The 16757-nt window shown below is 38.8% G+C and overlaps 1 protein-coding gene across 1 annotated transcript in view; it reads left to right on the forward strand.

The window, feature by feature from the left end:
* The window catches only part of ipo11 (importin 11), a 116990-nt gene that overhangs the window by 60211 nt on the left and 40022 nt on the right, over positions 1–16757 (forward strand). The window contains exons 15-20 of the mRNA XM_005741806.1: positions 795–828; positions 1025–1065; positions 1169–1285; positions 3303–3416; positions 7365–7480; positions 8543–8619. Coding sequence (XP_005741863.1) covers positions 795–828; positions 1025–1065; positions 1169–1285; positions 3303–3416; positions 7365–7480; positions 8543–8619 — 499 coding nt within the window. The remainder of the gene's footprint in view (positions 1–794; positions 829–1024; positions 1066–1168; positions 1286–3302; positions 3417–7364; positions 7481–8542; positions 8620–16757) is intronic.

The raw sequence follows: 16757 nt of genomic DNA on the forward strand, positions 1-16757 counted from the left end.
CTTCTTAACCCCTCAGATATTTTGAACATCAGTAACATTTTAAAGTGAATGTTTCATGTAACAGTGTCGGACAATACGTATGTTTTTGTATAAGAAATTTGCTATGCAGACCTTGCAAAAATGTTTGCAGGCTAAAAACGATAACTTTCCAACCGTAACAAAATAGTCAAAATCACACATATTGATTTGTTGTATTAAAATAATTTCTCAGATCTGGGTTAGCAAATCTGGCTAAAAGAACCAATAAGTTCATGCCATGCTGATGTGTCCACAGTCCATCTGTCCATAATTCACAAGATTTTCTTTTCCTCCTACAGTAACAGATTTAAGCAAATTCTCACTGATCACCTAAGGGTTCTTCACCCAAATTGTGCTCATTTGTTAGTTTACAGGCAATAACCTGAGAGTTGTAACTGATCATTAGACGTATGACCTATGACTGTTCTGGGTTATCTTACCTGAATATACCCAAACAGGCATGTGAATTTAAAGCTTGAGACATGTTAGTAGACTGGCATTTAAGTTTTTTTGCTAACCTTTAACCTTCTGCCATCATACTCATTGCCAGATTATTCTGCTGTGATACAGAAAGCTGAGCAGCCACTTCGATGGCCTTTATTAGGCTAACATGGTACCTTGCAAACTAGCTTTGTTTATTTCTGAAAAGTTGTTTTACTTTAGGTTTATGGTTTCTATTTTTTCTCGCCCGATGTGAGTTTGTTTGTATCGGTTTAGATGGATAATGTAATGCTTAATTTTACCTGCTGAGCCATGTTTTTTCCCCCCTCTTATAGGTGCGGATTGAGACGGCTACAACTCTTAAACTCAATATCCTTTTGATAGGCCTATTTGAAAATAAGGGTCGTTAACTTCAGCAGCACATGAATTTATCATTCTTTTGAGTGTTATTGTAAACTGACTGCGACCTTGCAAAAGCAAATGTACAATGGTTGAGTGTATCTTGGTGAATTGCTTTAACATCTGTCTACCCTAAAGTTTGACTTCTTCTTTAACTCATGATCACCTGTCGATGACTTTGAGTTCCGGACAGAACAATTCCTTCCAGTGAGTACAAGTTTCTGAAATTCAAGTTTTAGAAAACACCAAAAAAGGTTTTTTAGACATCAGTATTTATGTCTGACATTTTAAATTCTGTCTCCCTGTTTAGTATCTTGAGTCCATCTTTGGGCTGCTCTTCCAGTTGTTGCAGCAGGTAACAGAGTGCGACACTAAAATGCAGGTGCTCCATGTCATCTCCTGCGTCATCGAGAGAGTAGGCATCCAGGTAAGATGTTTGATATCAGATAGAAGTTTTCCTTAAGCAATATGCATCTTTATATTACTGCACGATGACATTTACGGTATGAAAAGTTGAGGCAAACTCCAAAGTGTCTTTGAAGGAGCCCTTGTGTTCGACATCTGAAAAGATATATTCTGGCAGTGCTCTTTGAAGTGTAACTCCACAAATTGTACTTATTGACTTGGACTCTGCAGGGGACATGTGAAGCTGTTAAAAAACATCAAATCACAGATACAAATCACCAGTCACCTTGTACTATACCCACACCACCAAGGTAAAACGGCCATCTGTCTTAAAAGATAAAGCCCAAATCTTGATTCTTTGTAAATCACAAAGCCTCAAGCAGCGCTTGTTCTGATGTCTGCTCTCATTTACAATGAAGATACAGTCTCTCCTCTGCCACTGCAATGCTTTTGTAACCATATGGATTAGATTTTTTGAGCATCCATTAAGTTGTTTTAATCCATTTAACTGCCAGCCCTGGGAAAAAAATGCCTTTCCTTTTGACCCCCCTACGTTCTATTCAGATCCATTTTAAGTGCCATCCCTTAAATAATTCCTTGACTTAAATCTGTCACAAAAATGGCTTTTATCCTAGCAAACTGTCAATCAGGTTAAGACTTCCCCCAGTCACTGGTCTTGGCTAAACTTCTAATGTCACTGGAAATCCCATTAATATTCTAACCGTTCTCATGAGGGATTTTGAACCCGCAAAGAGTGGCAGCAGTTGAGGAACTAGGCAATGAAACCACGACTATGGGTTGAGTTGAAATGAACATGATAACAGATATGAGATTTAGCTACTTTTTATGCTGTCAGTCTCACAAATGTCATCCTAGGGTGGTTTTGTGGGTCTGTTTTTCTCGCTTTTTATCTTTCTCCTCAAGGCTCCACAGCATTTTCTTTCTTTCTTTTACTGTTCTCTCTGCTCCTAGGTGGCTCCTCATAAAGGTGTAATCGAGCAAAAAAATCCCAGTGTGGGGTCTGCAGCTCGGCCACATAGCCACTATAGGGAATAGAAAGGGCTAGCACAAGTCAGTACAAGAAAAGGCAGAATAGTTTCTGTAGTTGTTAATTCAGTGCCATACTCAAATGTCCTGGAGTTGGCTGGCTGCAAAGTAACTGCACCTAAATTGCACAGTGTGCCATCACATTTTGTAATTTCACACAGGAATGACAGTGATGGCATCCAATTAGTCTCTAACTACCCAGATATTTACATGATTTAAACAAAAGATTTGATGTAATCTAAGAACGGAAATGGATATGATACCGTTTTGGTATTAGAACAGTGTTTTGTGAAGGATGATTGAAGACAGAAGTTTTTTCATGAACTGTGCATGTGTCATATCCTCTATAGTTTGGTAAAATGTAATGCCTTTGCTGCTGTGGAGCTACAGACACTGACAACATGTGTCAACAAAATTAGCTTCCATAAGAGGTTTTGCAGATTATGAAGTTGGCACATTTAATTTTCGCATTGCTGACAAACAGACTTAAAAGAAAAAAACATTATGAATTTTCACCTACCTGTCTAGTATTTTATGTACCCAGCTTTTCCTCTGAAATGTGTTTTGAAGTGACTGATTTGGGTTTCTAGGGAGGCCAGGGAGGATAAGAGGAAAGGGATCTCAATTTCTCACTTAAACACCCCCACCCCCCCCACCCCCCAAAAAAAAACTTTCTTATTGGATGGCTGTTTGTTTTTCTTATGCCAAGTTTGTATACAATATTAAGAAAATTTTGAGAGAAAATATGCCCGAGTAGTCTCAAAGTTTGTTTGGGCATGCAGTAAATATGCATAACACTTTGTTGAGACAGCAGCGAATCAGAATTCACCATTGTCGCTTTTTCTGCTCCCAAATGAGACTTTTAATTTCTGCAAATCCACGGGAGTCTGATGTGAATTGAACATGAGTTGCAACTGTTGTGAAACCTGCAACTTAAGTTGCAGAGCATTTTCTTTGCTTCTTATTTGCCATCTAATGTGATTCTTTTTCAGATACGGCCCTATGTAGGCTGTCTCGTTCAATACCTGCCTCTGCTCTGGAAGCAATCTGAAGAACACAACATGCTTCGGTGTGCCATACTAACTACACTTATCCAACTGGTACAGGTATGGTGCATCTCAAATTTACAATTTATTATTTTTGCATTAGTCGGTCCAGTTTTTGCAAATCGAGTATTCACACACTATTCAATTCAAATAAATTGAGTGAATTGACTGATTAGTATGAGGAGTCAAAATGTTAAACAACAAGTTGATCTGTCGTATCAACTTTACAGTGATTAAGTTTATAAGTGTGATTCACAGTTTTCTTAAAAAAACAACAACAGCACACACAAAAATCCAAAACATCAGGATTGACCAAATTTCAGTTTAGTCGTGGATTTCACAATCCCCAGAGCTTTAATCCTTGTTGTAGGTACACATTCTCAAGATCCTTTCAAAACACTCTTGGCAAAAATCTCAATATTAATATTCAGTGGTCTGTTGTTTAATTTCCCAAAGGACCCCAGGGTCACAGCTGGTGCCTCTTTCAAATAATTAATTACATTTCAACTATGAGCAGAGTCAAAGTCAGAAGATATCCACCTGATTTTGATTATTATTAGAATTAAAGATATCAGGAGATAATAGGAGTTGTGGGTTGTGAGAATTAAGCTGCAGATTGCAAATATCTGCAACTTAATTTGGAGATATCAGTAATGAGAAACCCCATAAACTTAAATAGTGAGAAGAACATTTGTCCCAAGAAGAATGCTGTTATGGACTGAAGGTGCTTATCTCAGACTTGAATAAGATTTGGACCCCTGTGTGGCTGCATTAGCTCATGGTGGGAAATGAAATGCCTGGTGATACAAACATGTTTCCTCTGGGAGAGTAACAAGAGTACACATCTGGCAAACGAAATGAAAATCTGCAGCTGAAGGGCCTTAGATTATCTAACTGTGTTGCCACATGCTAATTTCTTTTTTTTCATTTAATACATGCAGAAAAATGTTAATCTTTAAAAGTTAAAATGTAAGGTACAGCAGAGTATCTTGTGTTATTAACCCTTTTGTACCTGGACCTGTCCTAATGTACCCAGTCCTGTACCTGCAAAGAAGTGTGTATGGATTGTTTGGCTTAGGACCAGCTGGAACTGGCACAACCAACTCATGCCCGTCAGTGATCCAACGGCATAATAGCCGGCGTATTGGCTTACTTGCTTTTAAACTTCAGTTTTGCCTGTAGGAGGGTTTTTTTTTTTGTTGTTGTTTGTTTGATGGAGAGAGAAGGGTTGCACCATCTGGGGATTGAGAAATGCTGTCTTCGTTTTACACCCACATAAATGTAAGAGATCGCATATTTAGACCAAATTAATGTCATGCTATCAGTAAAACAGTGCTGACAGATCTGGAATGCTACTTTGGATCCTGTCGTCCTTCACACAGATTATTCCCCTGCTACACGCACAGAGTCATTTTTCAGCACTTCTGAAGACTTTTAAGATGTATTCTAACCATAACCAGTACTTGCCTAATCTTAACAGTTACTTTAAGCTTGCGATAATCCTAACTTTACCACAACCTCATGCTAAGTCAGGCTCTTCGTATTTGATCTTTTTTTATGCGGAGTTGCTTTTTAACTGCATAAAAGGAGCTGACACCCCCAAAGTGGGACTGTGTCCAAGCACTTAGCATCATCAACAGCATCTTTCCCTTATTCCTCTTCCAAATGATCTTGTGTTCTCTATAAATACACAGAGTGGATGTGTAAAGCTTAAAGTGATAGAGTGCTTTAAAAGGCCATGGTGTCAGATAGTGGTTAAGTTTTCATCAAGAGGAGTTTGTGTGTATGTGTGAAGAAAGATGGAAGTGAGGTATCAAGGGTGAGAAATGCTTCAGAGGGCATAATCCATAATTTAGAACAATCGTGTTTGTTGGCACTATAATTGGTAACTTTGAGTGCTTGACTTGTGTGTTTGTGTGTATTCTGATTTATGTAAGTATTTATTTTTTTGCTGTGTGTGCGTGTTTGTGTACTTGTCTGACTGTGCTGACAGTTTTGCTTAAAGGAAGGTTGTCTTTTGCCTTTTATGAAACAAACTTTGAACTGAATTTGGATGACTTTTTTCTTGTCAGTTCAATAACCGTGTTATTGTTTGAAGTCACTCAGACAGTGTATTCACATATATACTTACATATATACACACACGCACACAGAGATAAGGGCTGTTGACGTTAATGTGATAATAACATGTTGATGCAGACAATGCTGGACAGTTTTAAACTGAGGCGCCTCAACAATCGAAAACAAGGGACAAACTTTCAACAGCCATAGCTACATGGGTGGCTATGTCTTGCAGGCAGTTATATTGTGAGGAAGTATATGCTTAAGTCTACTTTTGGCATATTTTTTTGAGCATGCAGTACCCTTGAGATTTTTCTGGAGAATATTCTGAGCAGTATTACATAAATATACATGTGACTAAAGCAGGTCTGTTTGTCCACCTCCGTGCTGATATTGAAATGTGAAAAAAATATTAAGGTGCATTTAGAAAAGATAAAGAAATCTGTGATTAATTTATGATTAGTCTCGAGCTAACTGTAGGGAATCACGCGATTAATTGCGATTAAATATTTAAACTGTCAGCAGAGGGAGAAGGCTGTAGTGATAGATGTATCACTCCCAAGTGCTAGCCAACATCAGGAAGAAAGAACATGAGAACCTTGTGATTTACCAAGGGCTGAGAGAGGAGCTAGAGAAGATGTGGAAGGAGAATGTAATAGTGGTCCTGCGATAATCGGAGCACTCAGGGCAGTGATCTCCAAACTGGACAAATGGCTCCAGCAGATCCCAAGAACCACATCTGAGATTCGTCCAGAAGAACACAGCTTAGGAAAGGCAAAGATAATTCGCAGGACCCTGAAGCTCCCAGGCCTCTGGTAGATGGCCCAAGTTTGAAAGATAAAGACTGCAGGGGTTTGCTTATTGAAACGATGCCAGCTTTAGATGGTTCAACTAAATATTGACATGTGTGACTTTTTTGGCCAGGAAAGTGTACAGGGAATCTGCTTTTTTTTTTTTTTTTTTTTTTTTTTTAATAATTTGAAAATGCAAACTCTCTTTCTCTGTGATATGTTGAGTGAAGCATTCAGTTTAGCTATTTCAATTATACTATGTGTTGCCAAATTGATATAGTCTATAGCCTGGTTGAAACATTAATCAAATGGTTGGTCATACTCTGGATATGTTGCTGTTGCATTTGACCCAAACACATCTGGAAAAAGGGATGCAGAATCTTTACTAGATGACCAGATTTTACTCCAGAAACAATAACAACACTAACAATCATGTAGAGCTGAATGTGTGTTGAGCTGTGTCCTTTCTTACAGTCAAATCCAGCATTATAGCTGCGGTAATGTACCTTGAAATATGAGTTTGGTTTTAAAGTCTTCATCTTTGCTTCCAGTAGCACTGTTTTATGCCCCCTATTAGTTAAAAGCAGTGCGATACTATTGAGGTCAAAATGACACACTACTCGGTTGCTCATTCCCCTTTTCTGTGTTACAGTATGGCCACATACAGATGTCCAGTGCATTAGTAACAAAGGGCTTGTGAAGTACACTTTGCCAAGAAAAAAATCTCCCAAGGGGAAGTTGCGTCATTTCTTACTCTTGTGTCAGCTTAAACATCATTAAAATCTAAACGACCAAGAAACGACCTCTGACTTAGTTCCAGGACATGCTTTTTTCCCAGAAATCGAACTTAATAGGTCCATAGTGTTTTAAAGGGATATAAAGTGAGGATTTTAAAAAATAAATCCATAAACAACTCTTGCACCCTAAGGCAAGTATTTTGCAGCCAAAGAAACATTCTGTGCTTACAAAGAGCTTCCTCCCTGTTAACCTGATTCACTGAGGTATGGTCTTTCACTAGTTGCTGGGGAAGGGTGTGTCAGGTTTTGGATAAGCCGATGTGTCTCTATTCCACACCATTCTGCTAAAGTTATCTGCAAGGAAAACCCATTAAACTGAAGCACACAAACTGACTTCCTGTATCTTTGTGTTCTCACAGGGCCTCGGGGCAGAAAGCAAGAACCTGTACCCTTTTCTTCTTCCTGTCATCCAGTTGAGCACTGATGTTTCGCAGCCGCCACATGTGTATTTGCTGGAGGATGGGCTGGAGCTTTGGTATAGAGGCATATGCAGTACTCTAACATTTATGACTTGTACACACTCCCATCAGGACACTAGATACTTTGGATATAGCTGTCTTTGTCGCTCTATTTCACCGGAGTCCTTTTCTCATGTTAAACATCAGCCTCATTTACTGACTCTCAGTTTTCTTTTTCAAAGGCATCCATTCTTGAGTTAAATGCAGGTGTTGTTAATTCATGCAGCTCAACCACAATCTTAACTTTATCTTAATATTTGGGAATCTACCATTTTAATGAAGGTGCCTGCTACAGTACACTATGTTCACTTTTGAAAATGCATTACCTCCAAAAGGTTCAGTTCAGCAGAAGAGAATTTGTCAGGGTTACCCTATATTGCTCTTTTATCATCCATTTGCTTTTTAACGTCCTACTTAATCTCTCTTTTCCTGTCTGCCGCGCTGGAGAGCTTCACTGTTCAGCATTCAGCATGCCTTGTCTGTCTTGCAGTAGAAACCCTCAGTCTTATATCTATTTTCCTATCTTTTAGTCTACTTGATAAACAGTGGTGCCCTATATATTTGTTTGCTTGGTTTACAGTCGAAATTGGGTTGTTTTGTTGTTGTTGTTTTTTGGTTTTTTTTGTTTGCTTCTAAGGTTATGTTGTGCTTATAATATCCTGATGATGTGTCAATAACACATTTAGTAAGCTACAAATGTGAATGAACTGTGTATTCAAACATTTTCTTTTTAGATGCCTAATATTAGTTCTTTTTATATAGACTACAACTTCCATTTCAATTTGCTTAGTGGACTTCATTTATAGCCAAAATTTAGCCATTCGATGTTGCTTTTATGATATTTTGTCTTTTTCTTTGTACACAACCTTCATAATTCCTTGTTTTTCCTCCGTTTTAAATCCCCGTGACCTTCTTTCTCTTCCTGTAATATTTGTCGTGTTGCTGTTTCTCATCCCATGTTCTTTTGCCATCTCTAATCTAATGAACATCTCTTTTGTTACTTCTTGTTTTTTTTTCTCTTTCTCTCTCATCTCATTACTTTGCCCTTGTCTGCCTCTCATCATCATGTCATCATGCAGGTTGGTGACTTTGGAGAACAGTCCAGCCATCACTCCAGAGCTGCTCAGAATTTTCCAGAACATGTCAGCTTTGCTAGGTGAGCTCACATGATGTTTCTTTGTTTGCTGGTTTGCCTGGCCTGGTTTATGACCACACACAAACTCCCCAAAATAACTTAATGGCATTTTATATGCAGATCACAGTATTGTTTAGAAAGGAAGCTGTCACAATAATATGAAGAATAATGTGACTATAATGCATTTTAGAGTGTGTTTCCTGTATAATGGTTATATTTATTTGTATATGTGTTGTTATGAAGAGAGAGACAAAAAATATTTCACTCCAGAAATGGTCATAACAGTGATGTAAAATTGCTGCACAATCCCCCCCAAAACAAGCCAGTGTTGTCAGATCAAATAGTTGAGAATCACAGAGAATGGGGAAGGTTGATGCAATCCATGACCGTGGACTTAATTTTCATAGTTTCATTACCTCAGGCTATTGTAGCTTGTAAAGAGTTGCGGCTTTGCAGTTGCCTCAAGGCATCAGAGTCACTACTCTTGGTCTGTAGGCAGCTGTGAGGGGTGGCAGACTGAATAGAACTGGCTGGATGATTTATCACGGGCCCACGGCACTGGGACACACCTCACATGTTCTACTCTGTAGTGGTGTATGTGTGTGGCCTTGCGTGCGATGAGGAATAGTATTGATTTAGTGCTTCTGCACATAACGAGTGATATGACCACTAGTGTAGCTTGATTGGCTTGGTGGAGCATTTGATCACTTACAGTGTGGCTGGGGAATCATGAGACAAGAGCAAAGGACTCGGGTTGACAGTTATGGATTGATGTATTAGAGGATGAGGGAATTAGAGAGGATGAGGAAAGGGGAAAGCTTGATAAAAGTTGGCATGGAGGTGGTGAATGAAAAGGAATTATTTAAAAGTGATTGCTGGAAAATTCATAAAGAGAAAGTCACATAAAAGAAAGTTTGTGCATTGGAGGAGCGTGGACATGGATGAAAGATAAGAGACGGCCTTATCTAGTGCTGAACAGAAACAGGAAACCAAGGAGATGAAAACGGCAGGAAAAGGGATGCTTTTTTTTTTTTTTTTTTTTGCAAGGCATCACTGCTAGTTATGTTAAATTTTAGACCAATCACAGAAAATTACAGAGAGGTGGCAGGAAGGTGACAAAAACAACTACTGTTGCCAAGAAACCAAAAAAGAGAAGTGAAAAAGCATACCAAATCCTAGTGATAGAAAAACTGTTTTAAATTCAGATTAAAGTTTGTGGGTGATCACAATGAGTCCAATCATTCAGGAACATTTTCCTGAACATTTTTCAGCACAGAAGATGAACTAATAATGCAAATAACATTTATGCACTTGTAGAAGTCTTGACTGTGTGATTGAAAGACGTCAGCCCTGATTGCTTCCACTTGATTGACGAAGATCTGTCATATAATCAGCGCGTGCTGATCAGCTGCCATATTACTGGTTTAAGTGGGCTTAATGGGTGTATCGAAGGAGGGAAGACAGACTATAATATCGATAAGAGGGTGTCAGATTAAAGAACAGCAAAAAATTGAAGGTTTAATGGTGGGAAATGAGAGACAGATACACACGGACAGATAAGGTTGTGTAGAAATGGAGATTGACAGATGGAAGTGGAAACACAAATTCCAGGAGAAAAATTAGCTCAGTCATAAAGGTATATGAGAAAATGCTGTGATGGTTGTTAGAGAATTGTGGATGAATATGATTGTCATTGTGCAAAATGATTAGATCTTTAGCAAGATGATTAGATCTTTAGGATGAAGGCTGACTTCTGTTTCCTACACAGACACACATACACATATCACTGATCACAGCACATGCTCATAGACACATCAGGTGAGGAGCTTGCAGCTCCAAGATCCTGGTCCAATCAGCTCCCCTCGCAAGTTAAAATGGATTGAGCTCTGTCTTGCTTTGTTCACGGGAATAAGTCTCTAAACCAGCGCGGCCTGCGAAGCGCAGCCCTAACAATGGTATTCCACATTAGATGAAAGGTTTACTTTCACAATTCCATTCAGCACCATTTATCTCCCTAATATGCAGTTTAACTCATAAGGGCTCAAATGTGGGCTACAGCAATTAGTTTCAAATTAGGAAATTAATAGTCTATTTAGATAACAAATTGGTTATTAAAGTGATTTTGCAAGAAGAAATGCCATATTATATCATCTGTCCATCCTCCCAGTGATCCAACAGCAGCCTCATGTGTTAAAACGCTGAAAACAAATAATAATTCTTTCTCATCAGAGGCTGCAATAGAGAAACAATCTCTCTCCCTTAAGAATAGATCTTAATAGATTAAGAATAGATCCTGCTTTGCCAACATCCATCTTGGTCAATATAATGTGACTCATTTTGTGACCCAAATATGCTTATAATTATTCCCATTTTCTGTGTTTACTTCGGAGACCTTGCTCGCCTTTCTGTCAATATTTGGTTCAGTGATGATGAGTGCCACTTTACTCTGGCCATGCCAGACACATTAATGCAAGGAAAAGGAAAAAAGCTTTCACATTTCTGCAGGTACAAGGAAACTGGATTCCATTAGTATTAAAATAAATAAATAAATGAGGGGCAAATGCATTGTGTTTTTTTTTTTGGTTTTTTTTGTTTGTTTTTTGCTTTTTAAATACAAGTCATGTTTGTATATTCATAAAAAAGATCTGGGCTAAATCTTTGGAGTTTTCTATACGTATGTCTAATATCAAAAAGTGTTGGTAAGTTTCTAATCAATCATCTTTTCATGTTAAACTGCTTCTGTATCTAAAATAGATGCAGATTAGGTATTGATTTTGCACATATTAGCTGTTTTACTGTTTTGTCATATTAGGACTGATAATTCTTAACACAAGGGCTGTTTAATAGCTCTTATTAAGCTTTCAGCCACATCTCATTGACAACTTCTTTCTTCTTGCATCTGCTATGAGATAAAGGATCCAGTTTTTAGTCTTTCAGTCATGTCACGATTAAGCAATCTGAACTTGTTTTCTCTCTGTTGCTGTCTTTAAAGTCAAGAGTGATCAGTGGGCCTCAGTTAGTCAGGCCCCTGTTATCTTGGCTATTATCAAATTTTCAAAAACTCTTAACAAGCGCGCTGGTTTTAAGTACTTTGCCATCAGTAGATGTTTTCACTATTGTAGCATTTGTGCATGTGTGCCGCTATTTTAGGCTATGCTTGCTGCTACGTTAATGAGTCGAATAACCCAGATGATAAGACTTTAAAATTACTGCCACTTGTCAGCCCTAAGTACTTTCTCTACAGCTTGTTGCTGTCTCTGTCTTATGCTCTTGTGAAAATCAGTTTCTCCCAAGGTTATGTTTGCATGTTTAAAGCTCATTAATTGCATTCAATGTGCTTGTGAGTGCAAGTGTCAGATAGAAATTTCAAAGCTGCTATGTTCAAAGATGATAGCTCAGAGGTATGATCACAGGTTTGAACAAATCAGGAAACACTTTGAAAAGCTGTGATTTAACGCTGGGAAGAACAAGAAGTTAAATAGAGAAACATTTTTCCTTTAAAACATGCATTTATTTCCACATACCAATGACAAATCTTATACAAGAACTAAAGTTGCCTGTGTTTTGTAATCTATCTCTTTCATCAGTCTTCAGCTAGTCATCATCTTTGGCTAGTTTTCACTAGAACATCTGGTGGTTCATTTATTTTGCCCATGGAGAGCAATGGAGGGATGTGGGCCATTGAGATAGTCTGGCTCACTAGGATGTTGGAGCTTGCCAGGTATGTGGCCTGGCCTGCCTGATAAAGAGCCCTGCTCCATCATTGCTGAACTGGAGGAGAAAATTCCCTAATTAGAATGTCAAGAGCCTTGCTTTGGCTAAATTGTTAGACTAGCACTACGCTCTGTATCACTGCCACCACACTCTGAACTAGGACACATTTCAACTGTGTGTGGTGCTCTGACTTGTGATGATGGAGCACAAGCACAGAAGTTTCTCTCTTCTCTCTTACTGGCTTTACACTGACTAATGTCAGCAAGAAATAGAGATAAGTAGCCATTTTAATGTACTTTGTCCCTTCAGTGTTGAGAAACTCAGCAGTTCAAAGTTTTGGTCGGAAACAAACACATTAGTGTTGTATTAATTAAAAATAAAAATTAAATTAAAAATAGATATAAAACAAATAGCTTTATTTTGGTCCAAATGGTCATCCAAAATTGTACGATGAGGCGTTGCAGTGTTTGCTTTTTGCCATCAATCGTTCCTGTGTAGATTGTCTCTAGGTGCTCCGATTTTATCCCACAGTCCAAAAACATGCATGTATTTAGTGATTCTAAACTGGCCGTAGGTCTTAGTGTGAGCATGAATGTTTCTGTCTCTCTGTGTTAGCCCTGTGATAGACTTGGTGTACCCTGTGTCCCTGTTTGTGACAGCCTGGATAGGCTCCAGCTCCCTTGCAAACCTAAATTGGATAAGCAGTAAAGAAAATAGATGGTTGCATTGAATTCTAAGATGATGAATGTACAGTTAGATCAGTGGTTCCCAAACTTTTTTTTTTGCTAGGCCCCCCTTTGTTTCACAAGATTTGTTTCAAAGGAGATTTTTGAAAACTCCTTTTTTGCGTTTACGTGTGGACGAGGAATACAGAGTTCGTCACACAACGTCAAAGGTATGTGCCTTTTTTCACGTCATGCTGTGCGCCACGTTATTGTTTACATGAGATGAATTGCAGAATGGCAGATAGAGACAAAATGCTATTAATCTGACTAACTGCAGGCTTTACACGCTTACATATACACACACAGTCAAAGGAGCTTGCAAAGAAAAGCGTCTGGACTTCTTTAAGTTACTTGAAGACGTTTCACCTCTCATCCGAGAAGCTTCTTCAAGTAACTTAAAGAAGTCCAGACGCTTTTCTTTGCAAGCTCCTTTGACTACGATGACCTGGATGACTGAGAACCTTCACAGACATATACACACACAGTTACTGTCCCTCTATTTACAAAGGCAGAGGCATCACGGTGTGATTATTTTACTGTAGTTGTTTTTTTCCTGTGTAATAATATTCAACATTGCTATCAATACATTTTTCAAAAAATGCCTCTCTGTGCAAAATGGGTTTAAAAACATAAACAACTGTGGGATACTGTTTGTCTGTGGTTTGAACCGGGGGAACAAATTGTGGCAGCATCAGCCTGATATTATTTGTATCCCACTGTAACTTTACTGTATAAAGAGCTAACATCTCCAAAATGTCACCAGTAGTTAGTCATTACAAGTGTTTGTGAACTAAAAATCAAGAATGTGGGATACTGTTTGTCCGTGATTTGAAGAGCCCAGTGCGTGCTCCCAACGAAGGGAAAACCAATTCTGCAGGGGAGCCCAAAGGGCAGATATGCTTCACCATATTTTCTAGTCTTTGGCTTAGAATGAAGTTGGTTTGGAAACATATTCAGCGATGCTTCATGTCTTGCCTTGTGTTTTTGTGGGCGCCCTGTGCTAGCAGTGTCCAAGCGTTTTGAACGTGGCACGATCTGATATCCTCGTGTCGGTGTTGTTCCCACATCATCATAATACATTTTGTTCCAGGTTCAACATTGCAAGTGACCAATCACATTGTTGTGACATCATACTTTTGCGACTTTGGAAAAAAACACCTTAAAAAAAGAATCTAATTAACGTGCAAGAAACCGCCTCTGTCCGCCGATCCAGCAATTTGAATTCTTTTCATTTCAGGATACTATTCTTTAATAAACGGTAAGCATTATACATATTGTCCTTGCAACACTGGAATGTCATAAATGAATGAATGGCTTGGCTTGCAAAAGTATGACGTCACAACAATGTGATTGGTCACTTGCAATGTTGAACCTGGAACAACATTTATTATGATGTGGGAACAACACCGACACGAGGATATCAGATCATCCATGAATGTGAGTGTGAACTGTTGTCTGTTTCTCTGTGTTAGCCTTGTGACTGTCGGGCAGCATATCCATGGTGAACCCTACCCCTCTCTGTACAGTAGCTCGAGTAGTTTCCAACCCCGCCCCCCAACCAGCCTGAATCGGATAAGCGGAAAAGAACAGATAGATGGACACAGTAAACAAAGATGAAAGTGAATTTCACTGGTATCATTTTTTTTTCAACATATTCTATAGATATATCATTGTCTGTGGGTTTTGTTTGTTTGTTTTTGTTTTTTGTTGGGGTTTTTTTTGGGGGGGGGGCACAATTATCCAGTGTCATCATAGCTGTTGTGCAAAAATATTGGCCAGGCACAGCCACAGACGAATAAAGCAATCCTGCTAAGGGCTTATGAAAGCACTCTGAGGGAATTGCTAACATTTCTCATAATGTAGACTCACAGTTAACTGCCCTGTTAATATGTTTCCTGGATCAATCTGAACAACCCCATTAGACGACAAGCTCTTTATTACAGGTTTCCTAACTGTAAGTAATGGCTTTGATTATAGCTATCACATACGTTGGAAATATTTCGCCTTATTTGATGCATTAATAGAGGAAACGGTAACATCTTATCATCTTTTCTTCCATTTTGATGTCATACTCCACAAGGGCTCTTCTTACAGTCTAATAACTTCAGATATACTATCCATGTTTAACCTGGAGTTCCTCATGCATTAACCAGTGTGAGATGTTTGAGACTTTTTTTTTGCTGGCTATAGAGCTTGGAGAGCGCTTCTCATACGTTCACCTTGGAATATTTCGGAGCATTAACAAGGTCTAGTATTTATTAACACTTTGAAATAACAGACATATCATGACATGTCACTTTTCTGTGAAGTTTTATGCATTTGAAGGCTGTTAAACCCCCCGAGCCTAGGGCTTTACTGATCTCCAACTTTTTGTAGCTGGCTGACTAGAATAAGCCCAACAAACATTATCTGTCCTTGTTGTGCTTCATTGCAGATTTTGGCACAGCTTTTTTGCTATCTGTTCACTTTCCTTACTTTGCAAACATTTTCACCCTAATCACAGATTATAAACTGAAAATTGTGGAATAGTGGAATTGTGGAATATGACCACGTTTTAGAAGTACCCAGGAACCATTAGTGGTACTTCAGGGACTGTTATCGCAGTCAGATGTGAGTCTCATTTCCCAGCTAATGTTGATAACTGAAGCGGATTTTGCAGCATATGCCCAGGGCTATGAAGGATGTACTCACTAAAGCTTAATCAGTGCTTTAGCATCTGTTTTTGTGACTATTTGATTATGACGGTGTGTGCGTGGAGGGGGTGATTGTGTCCTCCCTTCCCACATCTTTGTTAAAATTTAATTGCTTTTATAGTGTTTGGCAAAACAGCCTATTCTGATTTAGACTAATTTGTATTCCTTAGGCTTTTCTAATATTTTGTCCATGGGCATTTCTATGCATGGAAGAAGAAAATATTAAAATAATTTCTCTATAATTCAATTGCATCCAAATCTTACTAATTAATAAAAAAAAGTTTCCTTGTGCCCAGCTGTGTGTTCTGCACTTTTGGTGAGCGCTTTGCTGGAAACCTGAGGAAGTGCATTGTCCTCTCCAAAAACATTTGAAAGAGTATTTTTTACCCCTTAGCTGTAAAAGGCTGATGGGATAGTGGCGTCATCGTATTGAACAGGCGGCCTTCATCATGGACACCTAAGTTTGTGAATGTGATGACTCGAGAACGAAGTAACGTAGGAGTTTGAAACTAATAGTATAGGTGTATCTCCTATGTCTCAGACTAGTTCTGATCTCACTGACCTTGACCATGACTCAGTGGTAGGGATGGGTATCGAAAACCGGTTCTTGTTGAGAACCGGTTCCCGCTGTTTCAATTCCTTGGAATTGTTTGCCAGTTTTGCAAACGATTCCCTTATCGATTCCAGTCGCCCCGAATGGCGTCACCACTTTGCGGAGCGTCATTTACCTGGCAGGAAACACAGCGCCTTAGCGGCTCAAACACTCAAAAGTTTGATTATACTTTACAAGAACGGATGACAACAGGGCAACTTGCAATACTTGAAAAGTAGATATTTCATTTAAAGGAGGAAACACTACGAATGCGCAAAAGCATTTGCTCACAAAACACACGATGACCTTAAACGAATGTCGTGTTTTTAATTCCGCTCCGGACTTGTGAATCTCAGCAGCGGCGGTAACGTTTGCACGTCTTCTCCCGTTAATGCGGCAGGTAAATAATCAACTAACAGTGCATATTATGTTAGC

This window comes from Pundamilia nyererei, unplaced genomic scaffold, assembly GCF_000239375.1.
Source record: "Pundamilia nyererei isolate P.nyererei 1_Seehausen unplaced genomic scaffold, PunNye1.0 scaffold00113, whole genome shotgun sequence".
In the NCBI taxonomy this organism is placed as follows: Eukaryota; Metazoa; Chordata; class Actinopteri; order Cichliformes; family Cichlidae; genus Pundamilia; species Pundamilia nyererei.